We start from the raw sequence: 24,192 nt of genomic DNA, 5'->3' as shown, positions 1-24,192 counted from the left end.
TTCAAAATAAACATTTATTAATATATTTCTTTAAAAATATATTTATTTCTTCAAAAAATAAATTTTGATCTGACTGATCTTTTCCTATGGAATCATGTTATTTCAACAGAAGTGAAAACATCAGCCATAATCACACAAGTGCTGGTCTGGGACTGTTGGAACATCTTCCCAAGTATAATTGATGGTTACTGTCTTTGGTTGCTTATAGGCTGTGCATCTCAGGCTCTAAGCTTGTCCCAGAAGATTACACAAGAATTTCTTCTGTTGTTTCTGACATAGCTGCTTCATTCCTAGAAGAAGAGATCTATGATGTGGATGGAGAAATTGAAGAGTATTTTGCTTTCGACAAAAAAGAACTGTAAGTAGAACATTTCACTAAAATGGACAAAGTTTCAAGGGTGACATTATTTAATTTGAATTAAGTCTTCAAATTCCTTTGCTTGCTAGGATGATGCTATAATCCCCTAATTCCTAGGGTGCCCTTTTGAAACACTCTTTGATTTTAAATCCAAATATTTGTACACACTTCTTTGTTGCAAAGTAGTTTAACACAAGTATACTAAGAAGAGCACGTGCTAGAGAGTCATTTCATGAGTGGTAATACTGCCTCTCTAGTCAACTAGCTGTGTGACTTGAAAAATGTTAATTAGCTTCTAGATTTTGATTTCTTCCTGTGTAAAATAAAGGGGACTAGATGATTCTTTTAAGATCCCTCCCAGTTCAATTATTTCATGATGATCAATAAATCAATTTATTCAGCACTTGCCATGTACCAGACACTAGAAAAATGTCATTTATTATGCTTAGCAATGAGTTTTTGCATTACATTTCATTGATAAAGGCAATTCCTAAATGTGGAAAATTTCAGCACCAATGCAATTTTATAATCTCAGAAAGTTTCCTAAAACACTAAGAGATTAAGTGACTTGCCTGGAGTCAAACACTCAGTATCTATCTGGGACTATATTTAAACCCCAATCTTCCTGATTTCCTTTATCCACAATGGCACCCTCACCCTCATGATGTTCAATCAGTTAATTTATTAAGCACTTACCCTGTACCAGACGCCAGCAAAAACAGTCCTTACCCTGAAGGAGCTTACACTCTAATGGGGGATGACGATATGCAAATAGCTATGTACATATAGAATATATACAGGGTAAATTGGAGGGAGTCTCAGAAGAAAAGCACCAGCATTACAAATAGAAATAGTTCCGATTTATTATGCTTAGCAATGAGATGGTGAAGTTTTTTTTAATGTCTTATAACCCCTTTATTCACCCAGTTGATGTCCTACTGATTTGAAACTAATCTTAAATCCTTAGGCATCTAGTTTATCAGTCTGTGATGTAGATACAGTCAAATCCATTGCAAAATAAATGCATGTTTTATCCTTTCAGTAATTTACATAAAGGAAATTTTTTTCATTAACAAAAACTGACTGATTTTAGCAACAAGAATGTCCTTATTTTTGTTTTAAGTGATGATGAAAGTCTGGAACCCAAGAAAGCTGTTGTCGGTCGACAAAGGAATAAACATGGCATCCCTCCTATTTCCCCTGAGGACTGCATCAAAGATGCGGCAGCTGCTGAAGTGTTTGATCATGCTTGGAGAAATGTGGTTGAAATGTTGGAAGAGCTGGTTAGAAAAACATGGGAAACTGCCCCTCAAGGTACTTAAGTAATGTCAACAAACAACCTCCTAAAACACTAAAAAAAAAAAAAAATCTAAAAAAACTCCACTTTAAAAGAGTATTTCTCAGCTCTATCTAGTTTTCATTTTAGGTATATCCCATTATTATGTGTTCTAAGGAAGACGTTCTTTCTCCTCAAAGTAATGGTTCTAATACTTTCTCAATGGGAGAAAATTTTATTGATTATTTTGTACAATATCTTTACTGACACTGGAAGAGTTGTGATGAAGCACAATTCAAGAAATTTATTTGATCAAAAAGGTCATAATTAGCTTTATTGTCTATTCAGCTTCCAGTGATGTTTTAAACAAAAAAAAAAGTTTGGTAGACTGGCAAAGATTAACATGATGCAGAAACACAAATCATAGTGACCTGTTTTACTGACTAATTGTATATAACTAGTACCATAAAGCTACTTTTCCTAACTCTTTCCCTCCGGAAGGAGAAAAATAGAACCCCCCCCCAAGGACATGGAAGGCTATGAATAAGTCATGACCTCACCATAAATCAAACCAATTTTTTAAAACTGGATTCTTGTTGCTGATGCTCTTGTTTAGTTATTTTCACTTGTGTCCAACTCTTTGTGCCCCATTTGGGGTTTTCCTGGCAGAGATCCTGTAAGGATTTGCCATTTCCTTCTCCAGCTCATTTTACAGATGAGGAAACTGGGGCAAACAGGGTTAAGTGACTTGTCCAGGATCACACAACTATTAAGTTTCTGAGCCTGGATTTGAACCCACAAAGATAAATCTTCTTGATTCTTTTTTTAAGGTAGTATTTTATTTTTTTCCCCCGATTACGTGTCAAGACAATTTTTAACATTCATCTTTACAAGATTTTGAATTCCAAATTTTTCTCCCTTCCTCCTCACATCTCTTCTAAAAATGGTAGGCAATTTGATATAGGTAATATATGTGCTATCATGGAAAACATTTCCATATTAGTTAAAATTGTGAAAGAAGAAACAGATCAAAAGGGGAAAAAAAAAACATGGAAAAGAATAAAGTAAGTGAAAAAAAATGTGCTTCAATCTGCATTCAGAGTCCATAAGTTCTTTATCTGGATGTGGATAGAATTTTCCTTTATGAGTCCTTTGTACTTGTCTTGGATCATTGTGTTGTTGAGAAGAGACGGGTCATTCATAGCTGATCATCACCCAATGTGCTGATACTGTGTACAATGTTTTCCTGGTTCTGCTCATTTCACTTTGCATCAGTTCATACAAATCTTTACAGGTTTTTCTGAAATCTGCCTGTTCATCATTTCTTATTGCACAATAACATTTCATTACATTCATATACCACAGCTTGTTCAGCCATTCCCCAATTGACAGGCATTCCATCAGTTTCCAATAGTTTGCCACCATATAAAAGGGTGCTATAAATATTTTTGCACACATGGGTCCTTTCCCTCTTTTTTGATCCCCTTGGGATACAGACCTAGTAGTGGTATTGCTGGATCAATCAGTTTGGTTGGCATAGTTCCAAATTGCTCTCCAGAATGGATAGATTAGTTTACAACTTCACCAACAGTGCATCAATATCCCAGTTCTTCCACATCCTCTCCAATGTTTATCATTTCCCTTTTTTATCATATTAGCCAATCTGATAGGGGTGAGGTAATACCTCAGAGTTGTTTTAATTTGCATGATTTAGAGCACTTCTTCATATGCCTATAGATAGCTTTGATTTTTTTCATCTGAAAACTGCCTTTTCATATCCTTTGACCGTTTATCAATTGGGGAAGAATCTTCCTGATTCTATGCCCAGCGCTCTATCCATTCTGCCATCTAGCTGTCCTTCAAAATGGGTACAGATAGTAAAAAGCTCCAGTGGTTCTTTCTTTGCTCTTTGTTATGTGTCCAGTCCTTCACACAAGGCCTTGCAGACAGCAGGTACTTAGTAAGTGTTCGTTGAAGTGAATGCTCCTTGATTATTGGCCATATTTTCTCTTTTGACTGAGGAGGAGATTCATGATACCTTGAGGTATCATAAAATGAAGAATTTTAGTTTGCTTCTTTATTGCTAACTTTTTTACTAGGAAAGTTGACAGTTCTCTTAACTGGTAGAACTTCAAAAACTGCATAATTGCATTGCATACACTGAATAAATGTGTTTTTAAATTGTTATTTATACTTCATGTTGTTGCAGGAGGAAGTAAACAGAGAGAAAACTTGAAGACAGCTGGAAATAAATTGGCAAAACTACCAAGTTCCCATATTCCACCCAATCCATCGAGTGTTCCTCCTTCCAGAGGTTCTGAGACCCACAGCACATCATTGGGTTCTCATATGGGTCCGTCTCAGGTCAGACGCTTTTCTGTTCAAGTCTATTTTTCTATCCTGGAAGCTTCTGTTTCTATAGTTGAGATAGTGTGTTTTGATCCTGAAAGGAAACTACTAAAGACAATGGAAAAAGAAATTGATATAGTCATAGTTATGCCTTAGCGAGAATTTTTATTTTTATTTTTATTTGTATTTTACCTGTGGGGAGAATGGATTGAAGAAGGAAACTACTTGAAGCGGAGAGACTAATTAGGTAGTTGTTGCAATAGTCAAGGTGAAAGATGATGAGAAATCTATACTAGCCTGACAGATACAAGAGCGGACAGAAAGGAAATGATAAGAACTAGATTATGGACATAGAATGGAAAAGTCTTAGAAACTGACAAGCATGTGGGGTCAGAGAGAGGGAAATGTCAAGGATGGTTGGGGTTAAGAACCTAGGTCCTGTGAAATGGCAATGCCCTTAGCAGAAAAGTTTGGAAGAACGGCCTTTTTAGAAAGATGATATTTTATTTTAGACAGTCAAATTTGATATGTCAATGAGACATCTGGTTAGAGATAATGAGCAGGCAATTGGTCACATGGGACTAGTGTTAAGTGACTGGATATATAAATTAGGGAGTCATATGCACAAAGATGATAATTGATCTCTTGGGAGTAAATGAAATCACTAATTGAGAGTACAAAGAGAAACTAGGACCCAGAACAGAACCTTAAGGTCAAACTGTGCTTAAAGGGCAAGAGATAAAGGATCCAGCAAAGGAATTTCTAAAGGAACAGATGTACAGGAAGAAGAACTGGAAGAGAGTATTGTCATGGAAACCATGACAGTAGAAGGTGTAGTCAACAGTGTCACAATAATCTGCAGAAAGGATGGAGAAAAAGCCATTGGTTTTGGCAAATAAGAGCTCATTGGTAACCTTGAAGAGAGCAGTTTCTGTTAATTAGTGGGGTCAGAAACCTGAATACAAGGCATTGAGAACTGAGTTGTTGGTGACAAAGGGAGTAGGGTGGGAGCAAACTCTCTCTGGGCACTGGGCTGTGAAAAGAAGAGATACAAGACAATGGCTTGAAGGGATGTCAAAGGAATTGATCAAGTGAAAATGTTTTAAAGATGAGGAAGACTATGGCATGTTTTTAGGAAGCATTTTGAAAGGAGGTGATAATAGAGGGAATGGCAGAAGGGCAGGCTCCTGGAAGAGGTGAGAAAGGATGAGTGGGATTGGGGCAGTTGGGTCACATAGCAGATAGAGCTCTAGACCTGCAGTCAGGAAGACTGAATTTAAATCCAGCTTTAGACACTTACTAGCTAACTTAACCTTCCTCTGCCTCAGTTTCCTCATTTGTAAAAATGGGGATGGGAAAAATAATAGCACCTATCTCACAGGGTTATTGCAAGAATGAAATGAGATAATATTTGTAAAGTGCTTTCCAAACCTTAAAATGTTCTATCAATACTAGCTAGTTGTTATGTAAAGGATTGGAAACAGCTTCCTTGGAGATTGGAGCAAAGGAGAAGAGTAGGTGAAGAATTGAGTGATTTTGAGATATGGAATAAGAGATATGAGGGAACTCATAAGAGGTGGCCTTAATTTTATCGTTTTATCATCTTCTTAGTCGTTTACTGAGAAAGCTGGAGGAGGGAAGAATAGAGAGTTGAAAAAGAGAGGAAAATTTTGTAATCACTTCTGTGGAGTGCATAAAAGTGAATCAAGGAAGAATTTTTAAAGGAATTGCCATACAGTGAGGGTGAAGGTGGGTGTAGAACATCTCAATATGTTTATATCCTCATCAGCACAGTTCCGTAACTTCCTCAGCAGCATAGGAATAGAAGGACAGCTGGTAGATGATGAGGGTGGCTCAGAGTTGAGAACTGGCCAGGAGTGAAAGGCAATGTTACAAGGAAGCAGGGGTTACTAAGTGCATTGTTATCTGCTTTGATGCATATTTAATATGAGGATCTTACAAGTGGGGTTTTAAAAACAGAATAGGCAAAGATCCAAAAACATTTGGTAAAGTGGGTAGACCTGAGGAAGATGGGGATTGAAACAGCAAAACAAACGACTGTTATACAGGTGTCTCATTATCCTGCCGACTCAGAATGTTTCTATAAACTACTTGTATTTTGTGCTTTTTTGTTCTCTTAACTGGGCTTGTGATTTTATCTCTGTTAAGGAGTTCCCAGTTAGACTTAAAACAATGTATATTGGCATCTTTTCTGCAGTTAATTCTTAGCTCAGGAATTCTTAACTTCTTTGGTGCCCTCTGGACCCCACTGGCAGTCTGGTGAAACCTATGAACCCCTTTTCACAAGAATATTTTCCAGTGCATAAAATAAAATATATAGGATTACAATGAAAACCAATTTTATTGAAATATCAAAAATATCAAATAAATATGAAATATTAAAAATATGCTAAAATTTTTAAAGCTCATGAACCTCAAGTTAAGAACACCTGTCTTATAAAATTGCCCAGGATATGGAAAAGTTAATTAATTGGTTTAAGATCATACAACCAGTATGTATCAGAAGTAGGACTTGAATTCCTGTCAGTCAAATAGCCGATAAACATTTATTAAACACCTACTGTCTCCCAGGTACCGTGATAAGCACTAGAATGTCTTCCTAACTTTGAGGCCAGCTTTCTATCTAGTATGCCACATTACTGTCTCTATAATGCACGTGTTGCAGGAAATGAGAATTGAGACTGTGGACTTGCATCTGTGATCTCCTTGATGTAGGAAACTCCTTCTACTAATGCAAGTCAGCAACTCCTTTGCAACTTATGCTCTTTAAAAACTGCGCAGGACACTAAGACTTGCAGTGACTTGCATAGGGTCACACAGCTAGTCTGTTAGCGGCAGCCTTAGATCTTCCTGGCTCTCCATCCAGCTCTTCATCAACTGCACCAAAGGTGCCAAACATGGGACTCACAACAGTTCTAAGTGTGGCCCAAACCAGATTAAAATGTAGCTTCTAGCTGACTTTAATGTGTTGATGTGTTAATTAAAAAAAAAAACCAGAAATATATAACCATGTGTGGTTTTCTAAGTCAATTTGCAGCCTGCAAGGGTCCTTATGTTTGATTTAGCGGCGCCTATTTCTGTTTGAGTTTGACACCATTGGACTACACCATGCTTCCACACCCCAGAAAATAATTGATCTTAAAAATACTTAAAATACTGTATATATGTATGTATATGTGTGTGTGTATATATGTGTGTGTGTGTATATATATATATATATATACACACACACACACATATATTAAAGTTGTTGTTCAGTCGTTTCAGTCATGTTCTACTCTAAATGGCCCCACTTTGGGGTTTTCTTGGCAAAGATACTGGGGTGGTTTTTGCCATTTCCTTTGCCAGTTCATTTTACAGATAAGGAAACTGAGGAAAACAAAGTTAAGTGACTTGTACAGGGTCACACAGCTAGTACGTGTCTGAGGTCGGATTTGAACTCAGGTCTTCCTGACTCCAGTCCTGGCACATGGATGCTCAGGGAATTGCTTAAATGCAAAGCAGTTCTGATTTTGGTTTCTATCAATGGAATTTTTTTTGTATATGGAGCAAGGGTTAGATGTAATAGAATGGAGAGAGTAAAATGACCTGCCCCAAGGGACTATAATTGCGCAGAACAAATGAGATATTTGCAAAGTGCTTTACAAACTTTCAAGAGCTACGTAAAGGTGAGCTATTATTACTATGGAGTGATTATATTTATTCTTTTTTATCTTAACTATGAGTGATCTATTAAAAACTGAATGTTGGACATCAGTAGAATCACCTAAAGTATTTGCAATTAAACTAACTGATTTCAAAGAATTAAATCTAATTTTTTTCATCTAATTTATTGCCTACCAACACCCTTTCCCCTTCCAACAGACACCCAGCATAAAAGGGTTGCATTGATCCTTGAACTAAAATAGAATGCTAAGAAGTACTGTTACATTGCTATTATTCTTCTGATGATTTTATGGGAAAGGCAGATTTTAGCAAAGGATAGGTGCAACTTTAGGGGCAGCTAGGTGGTGTGATAATTAGAGAACCTTGCCTGGAGTCAGGAAGACTCATCTTCCTGGGTTCAAATCCAGTTTCAGACACTTTCTAGCTGTGTGACCTTGGCCAATTCACCTAACCCTGTTTGCCTCAGTTTCTTCATCTGTAAAATAAGATGGAAAAGGAAATGGCAAAAAACCACTTCAGTAGTTTTTGCCAAGAAAACCCCAAATGGGGTCATGAAGAGTAGGACATGATTGAAAAACAACTGAACAATGAACGTTTATCCCTACGTTATTGTGAAATTGTAGTCTTTTGATACTTGGGTATATCTAGGATTTCATCAGTCTTGATACCAATTGGAACTCCTCCATGACTTCTCATCATGTTTGATTCTTATCCAGTCCCCCTCTCCCTTTTCCATCTCCTATACCCTAAATACTAAAGTCCCTTTTCTTGATGTTTTAGATTTTGGGAAGTCCATCTCTATTAAAGACCTACTCTGATCTTGGCTCATGGTACAGAGAGCCCTGGCTTCTAGAAGACTAGGCCTTCAGAGTAATAACTCTAGCACATCTCCCCAAGCTGGGAAGGCTACAAAGATAATCCAGCAACAGACTGTACTTGTCATTTAAAGACTAGGCTGGCTACACATAGAATGGCTCCTCACCACCAGGGGGACAGATTATTCTTACTTTTGGTCATATCAATTTATGAAACTGACAAATAATACGGATTACAATAACTTTCGTTTTTATTTCTTTCTCTAGAGCCATCGTTTTTCCGGTAGTTTTTACAATGATTTGAATGGTGTGATGACAATCCAAGCAAAACCCCTTCATCAGAGACATATGCACTTTGCAGACAGGACAGCGTACGTATGGGAAACGACTCAGTCTCAACTCTCCGGTGCCTAAGGCTTTTGGGGATAGGAAGGCTGTGAGGGACACCATTTAGTTATAAACAAATATGCCTAACTTCCTGGCTGAGAGAAACACAGCCTGGGGATTATGAAGTACAGTAAGCATTTGAGTGTGTTTCTTCGTTATTAAGGCCAAAGAGGCATAGAATGTCAGAGCTAGAAGGAACTTGAGGGACCGTTTAATCCAAATCCCTAACTATACAGATAAGGGAAAATGAAATCAGGGAAGTTAGGAGCCTTGCCCAATACTACTCAGCTATTTAGTGATGGTGCCAGAACCCAAACTCAGATTTCTTGACTCATGACTTCATGGAAATTTGTTGGAAAGAACCTTACTGAAATTACCTAGCCGTAGTTCTTAATTTGGAGCCCATGGATAGATCTTAGGGAGTCTGGGAACTTGGATGGTGAAAAATTACATCTTTATTTCGATATAATGAGTTTCCTTTGTAATCTTATATATTTTATGCACCTTAAAACATTTAGAGGAGTCCACAGGCTTAAATGAAAAAGGGGTCCATAGCATTAAAAAAGCTTACTGACCTCAGGTTTAGTCTACCCCAAAATTCAATTCTCTACCTTTCACCTATACTTTGTTACCTCCTAACCTCTATTCTCACCTCTTCTCTTGATCCATATCTACCCTTATGGACTACAGTTTTATAACATAAAATAATAGACCTGTGTCAGGGAAGAATGGGCCAGTAATAGCGGAGGAAATTGATAGCTGACTTTTAGCCTTGGGGGCTAGTTTCCCATGAAACCCATAGCATAAGGAGGAGGTGGGAGAAGTGGAGAAAATGAAGAAGATAATATGGAGGAAATACTCTTTTACTTAACCCTTTGGGTGCTGGGTTGTTTTTTTTTTTGTCTGTTTGTTTGTTTGATTGTAAACAATGAAAAACCTCAGTGCATTTCTACACTGATCTAGTATAGATCTAAATGGGAGCAGTATATAACTTGAGCTTTCTTCCTAGGCATGATCAAGATGACAAATTGCCGGTTGTAGGTTCCAGTGTTCTCTCCTCAACTCGGCATCGGTCGGGGCAAGTCTCAGATTACAGTGTTCTCTCCTCGTCTCGGCCGCTACCTATGTCTGCAAGGAAGACACCTGTCCATAGGAGGCTGCCATCTCTCTCTTCGGAACTGCATCAATCGAAAACCTCCAATGTGCATAGTGATAAAGTTCTCAGGGGCACTAAGCTGTAAGTCTTGTTTCCTTCTTGTTAAACTAAATATTAACTTGAGCAAAGGCATTTTTTTTCCCATCAGGGCTGAGGGGATGTTATCTTGAAGGAGTTGAAATCTTAAGTGACTTCCTTCTGACATTAATTCAGTTAATTCCAATTTTTCCTGTATATATTTTGTTTGTATATTGCTTTTTGCATGTCATTCCCTCCATTAGACTATGAGCTCCTTGAGAACAGGAATTGTTTTGTGCCTTTCTTTGCATCCCTGATATTTAACACAGTGCCTGGCACATAGTAAGTCCTCAGAAAATACTTGTTGATTGTTTTTTGTTCAGTTGTTCGGTCACATCCAACTCTTTGTGACCCCATGGACCATCACACACCAGGCCCTTCCGTCCTCCACTATCTCCCAAAGTCTGTCCAGGCTTATATACGCTGCTTCTATAATACTATCTATCCATTTCATTCTCTGCCATTCCCTTCTTCTTTTGCTTTCACTATTTCCCAGCATCAGAGTCCATTCCAATGAGTCCTGTCTTCTCATTATGTGGCCAAAGTATTTAAGCTTCAGCTTTAGTATTTGTTCTTCCAATGAATAATCAGAGTTAATTTCTTTAAATATTGATTGATTTGATGTCCTTGCCCTCAAAAGTCTTCTCCAGCACCACAATTTGAAGGCATCAATTCTGTGGTGCTCAGCTTTCCTTATACTCCAACTTTCACAGTCATATTTTATTGCTGGAAAAAAAAACTGTAACTTTGACTATATGGACCTTTGTTGGCAAGGTGATATCTCTGATTTTTTGTATGATGTCCGGATTTGCCATAGCTTTCCTTCAAAGGAGCAAGTGTCTTAATTTCATGGCCATAGCCACTGTCTACAGTGATCTTTGAGTCCAAGAATATAAAATCTCACACTGTTTCTATTTTTCTTACCTCTATTTGCCAGGAAATGTGGGGCCAGATGCCATGAGCTTAGCTTTTTTAACCTTAAACTTCAAGCAAGCTTTTACACTCTCCTCTCTTACCCTTATCAAGAGGTTTCTTAATTCTTCTTCACTTTCTGCAATCAGAGAGGAATCAGCAGCATATCTGAAATTATTAATATGTATCCAAGCAACCTTAATTCTGGCTTTTGATTCATCCAGCTTGGCATTTCATATGATGTACTCTGCTTCTAAGATAAATAAATAAATAAATAAATAAAGTGGCAATATACAACCTTGCCATACTCCTTTTCTAATCTTGAACCAATCAGTTGTTACATGTTTGGTTCTAACTGTTGCTTCTTGACCCATGTACAGGTCCTTCCATATGTTTGAGGATTTGCCACAATTTGTTCTGATCCACACAAAGGCTTTAGTGTAATCAATGAAGCAGAAGTAGATGTTTTTTTCTGGAATTCCTTTGCTTTCTCCACAATCCAGCAAATGCTGGCAATTTGGTCTCTAGTTTGTTTGCCTCTTCGAAAAACAGTCTACCCTTCTGTTAATCTCCTTGTTATATTTTACTGAAGACTAGCTTGCAGAATTTTGACTGGTATGTGAAATGAGTACAGTTCTTTGATAATTCAAGCATCCTATGTCATTGCCCTTCTTTAGGATTGGGACATAAACTGACCTTTTCCAATCCAGGGGCCACTGTTGAGCTTTCCAAATTTGATGGCAGATTGAGTGCAACAATTTAACAGTGTCATCTTTTAGGATTTTAAACAGTTCAGCTAGAATTCTATTACTTCCATTAGTCTTATTGCTAACAATGTTTCCTAAGGTCCACTTGACTTTACCCTACAGGATATTTGGCCCCAGGTCAGTAACCACACAATTTTGGTTATCAGTGTATGTTAAGATCTTTCTTGTATAGTTCTTTTGTATATTCTTGCTATCTCTTCTACTTCTGTTAAGTCTTCACCATTTTTGTCTTTTATCATGCCCATTTTTGCATGAAACATTCCTCTGATATCCCCAATTTTTCTGACGAGCTCTCTTATCTTTTTTATTCTATTGTTTTCTTATATTTCTTTGCGCTGTTCATTTAAGATAAACCTTATTTCTTCTTGCTATTCTGTGGAATTCTGCATTTGGTTGAGTATATCTTTCCCTTTCTCCTTTGCCTTTTTCTTTCCTTCTTTCTTTAGCTACTTATAAAGCCTCTTCAGACAGTCATTTTGCCTTCTTGCTCTTCTTTATCTTTGGGAGGGTTTTTGTTGCTGCCTCTAGTACAATATTGTGAACTTCTGGCCATAGATCTACCATATCTAATACCTTAAATCTTTTTGGCACTTCCACTTTATATTCCTAAGGGATATTATTTAGGCCGTATCTATGAGACCTGATGGTTTTCCCTACTTTCCTCCATTTAAGTCAAAATTTTGTAGTAAGAAGCTCATAATCTAAGCCACAGTAAGCTCCATGTCTTGTTCTAACTAACTGTTCAGAGTTCTTCTATCTTTGGCTGTAAAGTATATAATCAATCTGATTTTGGCCCTGTCTATCTGGTGATGTCCATGTATAGAGTCACCTTTTGGGGTGTTGAAAAAGAGTCTTTGCTATAACCAGTGAGTTATCTTGACAAAAGATATTAGTCTCTGTCCTGCCTCATTTTGTACTTCAAGGGCAAACTTGCATGTTATTCCAATTATCTTTTGATGTCCTACTTTAGCATTTAAATCCCCTATGATGAATATGACATTTTTTTGGGGTGTTATTTCTAGAAGCTGTAGATCTTCATAGAACTGAATAACTTTGGCCTCTTTAGCATCAGTGGTTGGAACATAGACTTGTATTACAGTGATGTTGAACAATTTGTCTTGGATTCAAACAGATATCATTCTATCATTTTTGAGATTGTACCTCAGTACTGTTTTTTTCTCATTCTTTTATTGACTACGAGGGCTGCTTCATTTCTGCTAAGGGATTCTTGTCTACAGTAGTATATATAATGATCACTGAATTAAATTCACCCATTCCCAGATATTTAAGTTTATTGACAACCAAGATTTTGAAGTTTAACCTTCTTACCTCCTTTTTGACTACATTCAGCTTACCATGATTCATAGGTCTTGCATTCCAGGTTCCTATGCAATATTTATCTTTACAGCATTGGACTTTCTTTCGTCACCAGACACATCTGGTCTTCACTTTGGTTTTAGCCCAGCTGCTTCCCTCTTTCTGACATTATTTGTAGTTGCCCTGTGCTCTTCCCCAATAATGTATTGCACACCTTCTGACCTTAGGGGCTCATCTTCTGATGTAATATCTTGTAACATTTTAATACTGTCCATTAGGTTTTCTTGGCAGAGATACTGAAGTGGTTTGCCATTTTGTTCCTCAGTAGATAACCTTTTATCAGAACTTTCCACTATGACCTGCTCTTCTTGGGTAACTCTGCATGGTACAGCTCATAGTTTCATTGAGCTGTGCAAACTTCTCCACCATGACAAGGAAGTGATCCATGAGGGCTTGTAGATTAAATGTCTCTAAATCAGGTGTTCTTAATGATTGTGTATGTGCATGTGTGTGTGTGTGTTTGTTATGTACCCCTCAAGAAGTCTGGTGAAACCTATAGACGCCTCATGTTTTTAAATGTATAAAATGAAAAAAAAATAGGATTGCCAAGGAATTCAAAGTCTAGTGAAAAGAATGATGCATTTTTTTTCTCATCCAAGTTCATGGACTCACTGAAATCTAATCATAGATTCCCTGGGGCTTATGGCTTCTAGGGTTATAACTCTTCCTTTAAGTGAGTACTGAACATTTTGAATATTTGACAATTATCATGGAAAAGAACATGGAAACAAACTTGACCTCTTCCAGGATCATAGATCATAGGGTCACAGATTTAGAACTGGAAAGGATCTTTGAAGCCATTGAATCCATTTCCCCTCATGAGGAAATTGAGCCATGGAGAGAGTGAAGTGACTTGTCCAGGATAATACAGTTTTAAGTATCTGAGGCAAGTTTTGAACTTAGGTAACTTAATTTGAAATGGGAAAGTATTTAAGACATAGGTATCTGGGGAAAATACAAGAAAAAATGGATAAAGTAGTTAATATATTTCCCTGATGACCTCTGTTGTACCTTTTTTTTCTTTCAACTTCCCCATTGCTTATAATGGAGTATGTTCATAGCCATCATCAACTCTCCCTTGATATCTGTATGATATTCATTTTCATTTCATCAGAGAAATATATGATAGGAAAAAAAGAGTACTTGTCATGTGATTAGGGAAAAAGATGGATAGTCCCAGTGCCCCAGCGGTGTTTTTGTGATGTCAAGATAAATAGAAGAAGACTTTGATTGGGTGAGTGCATTCTGTAAGCACATGGGAGCACATAGACAAGAATCACCCAGAACGGGCAGGCATGGGCAGGTTACATTCTGTACAGCTGGGGGAAACTCTCAAATTGATTAGTTCACAGATCCATTTGAGAAGTAAGTTAATTAACAATGGGCTTGGGGGACTTAGAGATGGTAAGGAAATTGAATGTTCATCATCTAAAATGACTTTTCTCTTGGTTTCCTATGCCTGCACTTTCTATATATGTTATTTAATATGAATTGTATGCAAAGAGGTTTTCTACCACTTTTCCCCAAATTTCTTTCTGCCAGCCCTCCCTAATGCTTATTTTCTAGAGGATCTTTGAAAAAGATTCAAATTTGTCTAATCACCAATATGTAGGGGGCCGTCTTTCTACAAGGTTTTTCCTTTTTCTTGAGAATATTTCTTTTATGCCTGGCTAATTTGGATTATGTGACAAGTGAATAATAACTTCATAGTTATTCCTTGAACACAGTGGAAGCTTTATCCTGATTTCAGAGCTAAAAGATTATTCTGGAGATAATAAAAACAGAGGCCAATGGAGATTAAGTGACTTGTCCATGGTCACACAGGTAGTAAGTGGAAGAGCTGAGATTTGAACCCCGGACCCTAGACTCCCAGGACCATGCTCTCCTCGGTGCCTTTGCTTATTTTATTTCATTGTTCTGGAATGCCTTCCTTCTTTTCTTTCATTTTTAACCCACATTCTACACATGCTTCACCCCACAATTCAAGGCTTAGCACCTCCATGATGCTGCCCTGACTTGATCGTTTCTTTCCTCTCCAGCAATGGTTCTTAACCTGTAGTCCATAAACTTTATATACATACATACACACCCATACACAAAAACATACACACATTATATATATATGTATATAATGTAAATATATGTGAGTATATATACATATATGTATATTTTTAATATATGTATGACATATAATATATGTAATATATGATATATAAGTATATGTGTGTGTTTCAATGTAATTGCTTTTCTTTTGAATACCATGTATTTTATTTCATACATTTTTTAAACCTTTATTCCATTGATTTTACCAGACTGCCAAAGCAATTGGTGATACAAAAAAATTTCAAAACTCCTGCATGTTAACATGACGTTAACCACACAATTTAGTACTAAATTGCATAATGTCTTCCATTCTCTAAATCTTTCATATGTGGTTAGTCTTGTTGCCCAAATAAATTGCCATTTCTTTGATCCTAAGGGCTGTTATAGGTCCTCTTTATTCCTTTTCAGAGTCCAGCAACACTGAGGACGTAGAGAACACTAAATAAATATTTCATTTAATAGGAGGCCTGGATTCTTTAGTGTTGTGCTCTTTAAAGGCTAGCAAAAGCCTTAACTCTTGTCCTAATAGAGGTCAATAATTTCAAATAGTTATAAAACATATCAATTGATATTTGTTTTTTTTTTAAATAATATTTTGGTTACAAAAGCTGGCTCTTGATAAAGTAGGTCATCTCTTTTAGGGCTGTGTATCTTATGTCTCTATTTCCTCATCACTTCATGCAATGAATTTATTAAGCCCATATTACTATGTGCAAAGCCCTGAATTAAGCATTGGAGATCCGAATAGAAGGTAAGGCAGTCCTTGCTCTCAAGAAACTCATAATCTAGTGGGAGACACAACACATTATAATTCCTTGTATACAGTAGGTACATAATAAATCTTTATTTGTTATGTGACTGGTTTTTACAGGCAAATTGGCTCAGACTGCTTGTCTTCTCCATCCGTGCCTCGAAACAGGCTACCACCCATAATTTCAGAGGCTGGTGAACAGAATGTTGCTTCTCCTGGATCCCGCCAAGCCTTTGTAAGACTTACTTTATTGTATACTAATGAACCTATTAAGAGGCAGCAGGGCATAGAAGAAAACTGGCCATCCTCAGAGTGAGAAGATCTAGGTTTAATTCCAACCTCTGCTGTATTACCTTGGGCAAGTCACCTAATCCTTTAGTGCTCCCAGGCCACTCTACTAAGATACTCTAGGATACAGGTGAACTGCTTGTCTGTGTCAGTGGAATTTATTTCCTCACTGGGAATTCTTTACACTGCTGAAGTCACAAGAACAGATCACCAAAAAAAAGTAGCTATCAACTGAGCACTGGGAAGAATTTAACGCTTATAACAGAAATCAATAACAGAACAGAATGCTATGATGGGCTCTACTTAAAATCATTTCCATGAGCTTTGGTGGGGGGGCACTATATAAATTAATTAAAATTGAATTAAAATTAATTTTATACCATTTTTTAAATGGAAGAAAATACTGGTTTAGGCTAATGGAATCATAGAATTGAGTTAATATGTCTAGGTGTTAAATGAATATTCATTTTTTAAGCTACAGTATAATGTTTTCATTTAATTGGAAGTGGTGTGGTCCAGCAGAAAGAAATTGGTTTTGGAGTAAGAAGACTTGGGTTCGAGGACCTGGGTTCAACTTCCAACTCTGCCACTTAGTACCTGTGTGACCTTGGTCAAATCACTTAACCTCCCTGAACCTCAATTTCCACATCTGTAAAATGGCAGAATTGGGCTAGATAAACTTCCAGCTCTAGATCCTTAATTCTGTGGGCTAGCTTTTCAGTGGAGATATTCAGTGGAGAGGTATTATCTTCATGTAGTCCAGCAGCCTGTTCTGAAAAAACTAGGACTATACATTTAGAACTGGAAGGCACCTCAGGCCATCTAATCCAATCTCCTCGATTTTTCAGATTAGGAAACTGAGGCCCACAGAGGTTCAATGATTTGCTCAAGGGTACATAGTGGCAAGCATCAAAGATGAGATTTAAACTCAGATCCTCTGACCAGGAGCCAGGGATCTTTCCACTGTGGTGCACAATCTGAGGCTGTTGGCTTATAAAACTTCATTTTTTTTTTTCAAATTGTACTCTTAGACTAGTGCTATATTTCTCAAGTACAACCAGCCAATGTCACTTATAATGTTGAAAAAGAGAGCTTGTTTGAGCAGTGACCAGAGGCTTCCAGGACTAGAGAAAAGGGCAGGAGTTTGAAGGTGGAGGGTCATGCTCAGTGAAATATATTATTTCTTGAACATAGACAAGAGTTGCAAGGCTTGTTTGGTTATACTATTATAAATCTATGGCAAGAGATGAGGTGCTGGAAGGAGGTGAGGGAAGGCTACAAAGAAGGAGAAGGAGGAAGAGCCCAACAGAAGACCTGAGTTCAAATCCAGCCTCAGATACTTACTAGCTATGTGAACCTGGGCAAGTCACTTAACTTCTGTGTGCCTCAGTTTACTTATCTGTAAAATGGGGATAATAAAAGCATCTACTTTGTAGGGTTGTCAAAGATCAAATGAGACAATAATAGCAAAGGGCTTAGCTAAGTGCCTGACACGTAGTTAGTGCTATATAAAGTTAGCTATTATTGTTGTTATTCTTCCTAAAATGCTAAGCACCTAACCTGGTTTTGATGTGTATGTTTTTTTTTAAATGAGCTTAAGCATTTTTTTCCCCCAATCTTTGCTGAGGTTGAAGACAGTGGGTGTGGAACACTGCATTCAGTGTTAGACTTTTTCCACATGTTATTTCATCCTAGTAAACTGTTACTCTCCCCTGTCTCCCTTTTAACTTTTATTTTGTTTTACTCTCTTTTGTTTTTATTTTAAAATTTGATTTAAAATTTTAAAAAAATTAAGGACATTAAAGGATGTTTCTCTGAGTGGGAGAAGGGAGAACGTCTATGCTGGGAAATGTAGATGATCTAAAATGAAGTTATCAATAAACAATTCAAAATAAATTAGATTTCCCCTCAAATTCCAAAATTTAAACCATTAAAAACTTAAAGTTCTTTAGCATCTTATCATAGTTAACAGTAATGACTTTATAAGTAAGCCTAGGTGAGAAAAAGACACTTCCCCACATTGCTTTGCAGAAGTTGGGGGGAGGGGTGGGCTATGGGAACAGCACATTGCATATGACATCAGTGGGTTTTAAAAAATATATTGATTAGCTTTGCTGAGCTCATTTTTTTTCCTTCTTCTGTCTCTTTTCTTTGTTGTTGCTGATTTTTTAATTTTTTTTGTTATAGAAGATGGCTCTCTGGAAAGAGAGGAGAAGAAAAGATATGGGGGAAATATTGGTGATATTAAAAGAAAAGATAGTAATAAAAATTTATTTAAAAGACTAAGTAAACTTAGCATTGTGGCTTACATGTCCTATATGCTTAATAATTGATCAAAGTGCCATCAGATCATAGGATTTTGAGTTTTGAGGGGTCTCAGAGAACATATAGTTCAGCCCCTTCATTTTACAGGTGAGGAAACTGAGGCCCAGGGAGATGAAACTTATACAAGTAGTGAGTATTATAGCCAAGAATCAAATCCAGGTTTTCTGACTCCGAGTCCAATTTTATTTCTGCTATCCCACAATGGCTCATGTATTGAGGGTTCAATAAATACTTGTGGAATGAATAAAATGAATTTGTTCAGTTTGCTATGCTAATGATGAAATTTGTTGCAAATTTGGATTTACTCTTTGTTTTTAATTTAAGCGCAGAGGAAGATATTCTCAAAACAGAGTGTTAAGTGCTGTGCCTAGAAATATTGAGAGACCACCTCTCCGGGAAAGGACTGTTATCTCTGAGCAATTTTCAAGGCCTAATACCACTCAGACCTTCAGGGTAGGTTCTGGCTCTCATCAGAGATTCCTTTTTGGAAGAATTTCAAGCATCGTAAACATTTTTTCCCTCTTTTCTCCCAACAGTCTGATACTCCTCACAAAAGGTCGTTGACACCAGTGGAGTTTGTAAACCACACATGGACAGGTCAGGGTTTCTTAACAGGTGAGTAAAGTTTTTTATGAAACTTTATTTTAAATTAATTTAAATTATTTTAACATATTTCAAAATAGTCAGAGTAGTTCTGAATAGTTTAAAAAATTTTGTGTTAGCCTATGGCTACCTGAGAGTCACATTTTTCTATTTTCTTTTTTTAAAATTTTCTCTTCCTTTTTAATCATCTCAAAGCTATTAAAACATAACACAACACTTCCCCTTCCTATCTCCTCCCCTCCTACAAAGAAAATGAAAAATAACACTGGTTGGTTGACTTAAGTGAAACTTCTGGTTAATCTTTTTTTTTTTTAGTTTTCAGCATTTTTAAAAAAATTAATTTATTTTTCATTTTCAGCATTCTCTTTTTTAAGATTTTGAGTTCTAATTCTCCCCTCCATTTCCCTCTCCTCAAGATGGTATGCAATCTGATATAGGATATATATGTGTATATTATAATAATAATATTATATAATGCTATTATATATAATAATGTATGTTATATATAATGCATAATAATATAATAATTATAATAATTCCACATTAGTCATGTTGTGAAAGAAGAATCAGAACAAAAGGGAAAAACCGTGAGAAAGAAAAGAAAACAAACAAGAAAATAGCATGCTTCAATCTGTATTCAAACTCCATCAGTTCTTTCTCTGAATGTAGACAGCGTTTTCCATAATGAGTCTTTTGGAATTATCTTGGATCGTTGTATTGTTGAGAGGAGCTAAATCATTCATAGTTGATCATAGCACGATGTTGCTGTTACTGTGTACAATGTTCTCCTGGTTCTATTCACTTTACTCAGTATCAGTTGATATAAATCTTTTCCAGGTTTTTCTGAAGTCTGCTTGCTCATCATTTCTTATAGCTCAATTGTATTCCATTACATTCATAAACCATAACTTGTTCAGCCATTCCTGAAATGATGGCCATCCCCTTAATTTCCAATTCTTGGCCACCACAAAAGGAGCTGCTAAAAATATTTTTGTACATGTAGGTCCTTTTACCTTTTTGATGAGTCACATTTTTCTGTAGGGCAAGAAGAACCAGTGGCAATTAGTACAAAGGGCCGTTTTATTTTAGGAGCAAAATTGTCCTGTTCAGATATTCTATGCACACCATCTTAGGGTGGAGGAGGGATGAGATGGGGAGAAACTCAAAATCTTGTGGAAGTGAATGTTGAAAACTAAAGGTAAATAAATTAATAAAATTGGAAAAAATAAATAGAGATATTCTAATTGACCTGGTTAATCATTTTCATAAACAGTGAACAACTGCCTCCATTAGTGAAATAACAATCACTCTAATTTTCCTTTGTGACAGGTCTCTTTGATTTTATTGCTTTCCCATCACCACCTATTGAACTAATTCTATGATTTGATAACATGGTATCTGGCTAAAGCTGGAGTTCAAGGCCGTGGGAATTCAGACCCCAGCTCTGTTACTACCTAAATAAGGGGTTGATATTGGACAAATCAAGTAACCTTTCAGGACCTCAGTTTCTTCATCTGTAAAATGAGGGAGTTAGACTAGATGATTTGAGATATCTTCCATATTCTATGGAATATATATATATATATATGTATATGGAGGAGGTGTTTGTTGAATAAAGAACACAACAAATTGGATAAAGGTCTGATTTTGGAGCCAGAAAGACCTGAGTTTAAGCCCTGCTTCTGAAACCTATGGGTTGTATGACCCTGGGTAAGTCACCCAACTTCTTGGTCCCTCAGGCAACTCTGTACCATTATAAGTAGCAGAAAAGATTCTGATCTGAGTTTGTAGAGGGGATTTCCTATCTGGGAGTTCTCTCTGCCAGTGAGATCCCAGAACTAGTCCCTAACCCTATTTGTATGCATATATTGATAGTTAATTAATTTTCTCACCATACCATGCCACTCAGTTGATGGAATCCTATATAGAGTATGGTTATCCCTGTTTTTCCAATGGCTAAACACCTTTAAGTATTAATGCTATTTATATTTAAGCTGTTTATGATGGACATCTTTCTAAAGATGGATCACATAATTTCTGCCTTAATAAATAGATAATAATAAACAGAAACTTCAATATGTAGCTTAATAATAGAGGAGAGTGCAGCTGATGATACAGCGGTTGGGGTGCCAGGCCTAGAATCAGGAAGCCCTGAGTTCACACACTTACTAGCCAGGCAAGTCACTTATCTCTCTTTACCTCAGTTGCCTCAATTGTAAAATGAAGATAATAATAGCACCTACATCACAGGATTGTTGTGAAGAACAAATGTGATAATTGTTGTTCCATCTACATCGAAGGGGTTAGGGGTGCCGTGCCTCTATGATCTGGAAAATCCATGTAAAATATTCTGGCCCTCCCTTCATACCAGAGAAGACATCTGAATTTTTTTCTTTTTCTTTTATAGGGTGTTTACAATACCTTATTGTAAAATTTGGGTTGCTATACATATATTTTATGCATTGAACTTTTTCTTTGTCACCCGTGAGTCTTTGCGTGTCATCTTCGGCTTCTGCAAAACTCCCCCAAAATTTGCATTTTATTTCTTATGCGACCTGTAACATATTGAAACCACGATGGGGAAAGTCATGATGTGGAAGGTATAACTGAATTTGTAAAAAGTGCTTAACGCAGTGCCTAGTGTGTAGTAGGTGCTCTATAAATGCTTATTTCCTTCCTCCTTAATACTCCAAGAATTTATATTTTAATCAATATGGGTAGTTCTTCCACTGATGAAAAGCTCAACAGCCCTGTAAACAACTTGAGAAATAGTCTATGAAATTTGCCGTAGCCCAAAATGTTATCCCACTGAAGCTAACTCGGTGCTGAGCTCTCAAACACTCAGAATACCAATATACAGTGGTGGAGGGAGTTTCCACATTGGAAGTTTCCCACTGTCAAATAGTCAACAAGCATTTATTAAGTGCCTATGATGTGCCAGGCCTGCAATATTATGTGTAGCCATACTGATGAAATTAGAGGTCAGGCCAAAAAAAAGAGAATTCACTATATCATTACATTTCTTCAGTAAAAATGTTAAATTAAATCATGGATTTTGGTGAGAAAAACCAAACACCTCAGTTTACCTCTTTTTTGATATCATTGTCTTTTCTTAGACTTTTCCTTATATTTGTGATTTCAGGTTCACAGCATCTACCTAAATCTTATCAAAGAAATACCTCAACTTCAAGAAGGAGATTTCCAGTGGCTTCCTGATCCAACTTGGCTGGTCAGTCACTGTACTCAGTGAAATCTGCCAACTGTCAACTTACTCTTTATTACTTGAGAAATAACAGCAAGGTATTATGCTATCTTGATGTGTCCCTTTGTCTCCTGGTCCTGGAGACAGGACTCTTGGAGAAAACCAATCATAATAAACATGTCCATTTTTAACTGGAACGTGCCATAACTTTGCATCATCCGTAAGACACAATCCAAACATACACACAGACTTTTGGGGTTTGGGGCATGGGATGCATCTGTATGGTTTCTGCTTCTGATGTTCAAAGATATGACCCATGTAGACTTGGGCAAATCACTTAATCCCTCTGACTGTGATCCAGCATTTTAAAGCTGTTGGTTGACCTCTATTCTAATTCATGTACAAGATTTGTGATTTTAAAAAAGACAACAAACCAGCTTTGTAGTTTTTTATCTGAGTAGACTTACTGTTTTCTCATTGCAGCACAATCCCACTAAAATTTTATAGCATTTCTCTCTTTAAAAAGACTCATCTACCTTTGATGAACCTCAGAGATCTATGACCTCAGTATGCATGCTTTTCCCACCAGTATAAACCAGAAACGTTACCCATTCTAGTAGACAGTCTTTGTGAGTCACTCTGGCCACAGATCTTCATTTCCTGGTGGCCAACTTCCTAGTAAAGAGCCCCTTTGAAATTAGTCACGTAGGTCCTTAGGAGACAGACACAGTTTCTGCCAGCAGATCTATTCTCAAAACCTTTCCAGATTAGAAGAACCTGCCAGAGCTTACTCTCTGATGCATTCAAGAGTTATAAGTTCCTAGCTTATGACTGTGAAACCTCAAAGAAGGACTTCAGTTGTGGCCATGTGTGACATGTGACATGGTTTGAATAAGGCCCTCTTTTTCAAATCCAACATTTTCTGAATTTTTTTAAAAAACAGGTTCAAAACATTGTATCATTTAAAAAAGATGACAGCGGCTAGTTTAAAAAACTAATTTTTTTTACCATTTTTCTTTTCTTCTTACTGTTTACGATGCTATACTTATAACCAGTGAGGTTTTTTTTTTTAATTCTTTTTTTGGTATCACCTTCATTTCCCAGTATATCCATTCTCCCTCCCTTCCCGGAGAGCTATCCCTAATAACTAGGAAGAAAAAAAAGAAGCAAAAAAACCCAAACCCAGCAAAATTTACCAACTCATCAACTAAGTCTGTCATTATATATTCACTTTTGCACGTTTATAGCTCCTCACTTCTGCAAAGAATGAAGGGTATTTTCCTCTTATATCTCTTCTTTGGGACCCAACTTAGTCATGGTCATCTGGCATTCGGTTTGGATGCTTGTTTTTATTATCATTCTGCCCTTGTTACATTGCTGAAGTCATGGCATCTGTTGTTTTCCTGGTTCTGTTTAGTTTATTTTGTGTTAGTTCATAGGTCTCCATGTTTCTATGTTGTGGGCCAGGAAACCAATGGAAGTGGGGAGGTGTAAGTTAATTCCCCACATTTCCACAATATCACCTAAGCCTGTTGTAAGCAAGGAAAGCTGGGGTGCAGACTTGAGGTGGTTTGAGTTCACTTTGCCGCCAGGTGGATTGAGCCAGGACCCACATTTCATCACCTTTCGAGAGAAGAGTACCTATACAAATGTTAGTTTGGATTTAGGCAGAGAGCTCCAGTGACCCCAGGGAACCTTCTTGCCTGCTGCTGTTAATTTCTTTGCTGGTTGCTTTTTTCTTCAGAAACTGCTGTTGAA

The 24,192-nt window shown here is 36.9% G+C and overlaps 1 protein-coding gene across 1 annotated transcript in view; it reads left to right on the top strand.

Moving 5' to 3' along the window:
* The window catches only part of FAM149A (family with sequence similarity 149 member A), a 71,475-nt gene extending 48,844 nt beyond the window's left edge, over positions 1-22,631 (top strand). Inside the window, exons 6-14 of the mRNA XM_027837354.1 lie at positions 209-358; positions 1,482-1,672; positions 3,844-3,998; positions 8,753-8,856; positions 9,882-10,109; positions 16,137-16,251; positions 18,954-19,082; positions 19,166-19,244; positions 22,375-22,631. Coding sequence (XP_027693155.1) covers positions 209-358; positions 1,482-1,672; positions 3,844-3,998; positions 8,753-8,856; positions 9,882-10,109; positions 16,137-16,251; positions 18,954-19,082; positions 19,166-19,244; positions 22,375-22,448 — 1,225 coding nt within the window. The 3' untranslated portion in view covers positions 22,449-22,631. The remainder of the gene's footprint in view (positions 1-208; positions 359-1,481; positions 1,673-3,843; positions 3,999-8,752; positions 8,857-9,881; positions 10,110-16,136; positions 16,252-18,953; positions 19,083-19,165; positions 19,245-22,374) is intronic.
* Positions 22,632-24,192: the final 1,561 nt, after the last annotated feature.

The sequence above is a fragment of the Vombatus ursinus genome, unplaced genomic scaffold (genome assembly GCF_900497805.2).
Source record: "Vombatus ursinus unplaced genomic scaffold, bare-nosed wombat genome assembly UNPS02014821.1, whole genome shotgun sequence".
NCBI classification, from domain to species: domain Eukaryota; kingdom Metazoa; phylum Chordata; class Mammalia; order Diprotodontia; family Vombatidae; genus Vombatus; species Vombatus ursinus.
This window is presented reverse-complemented; position numbering and strand designations above follow the sequence as displayed.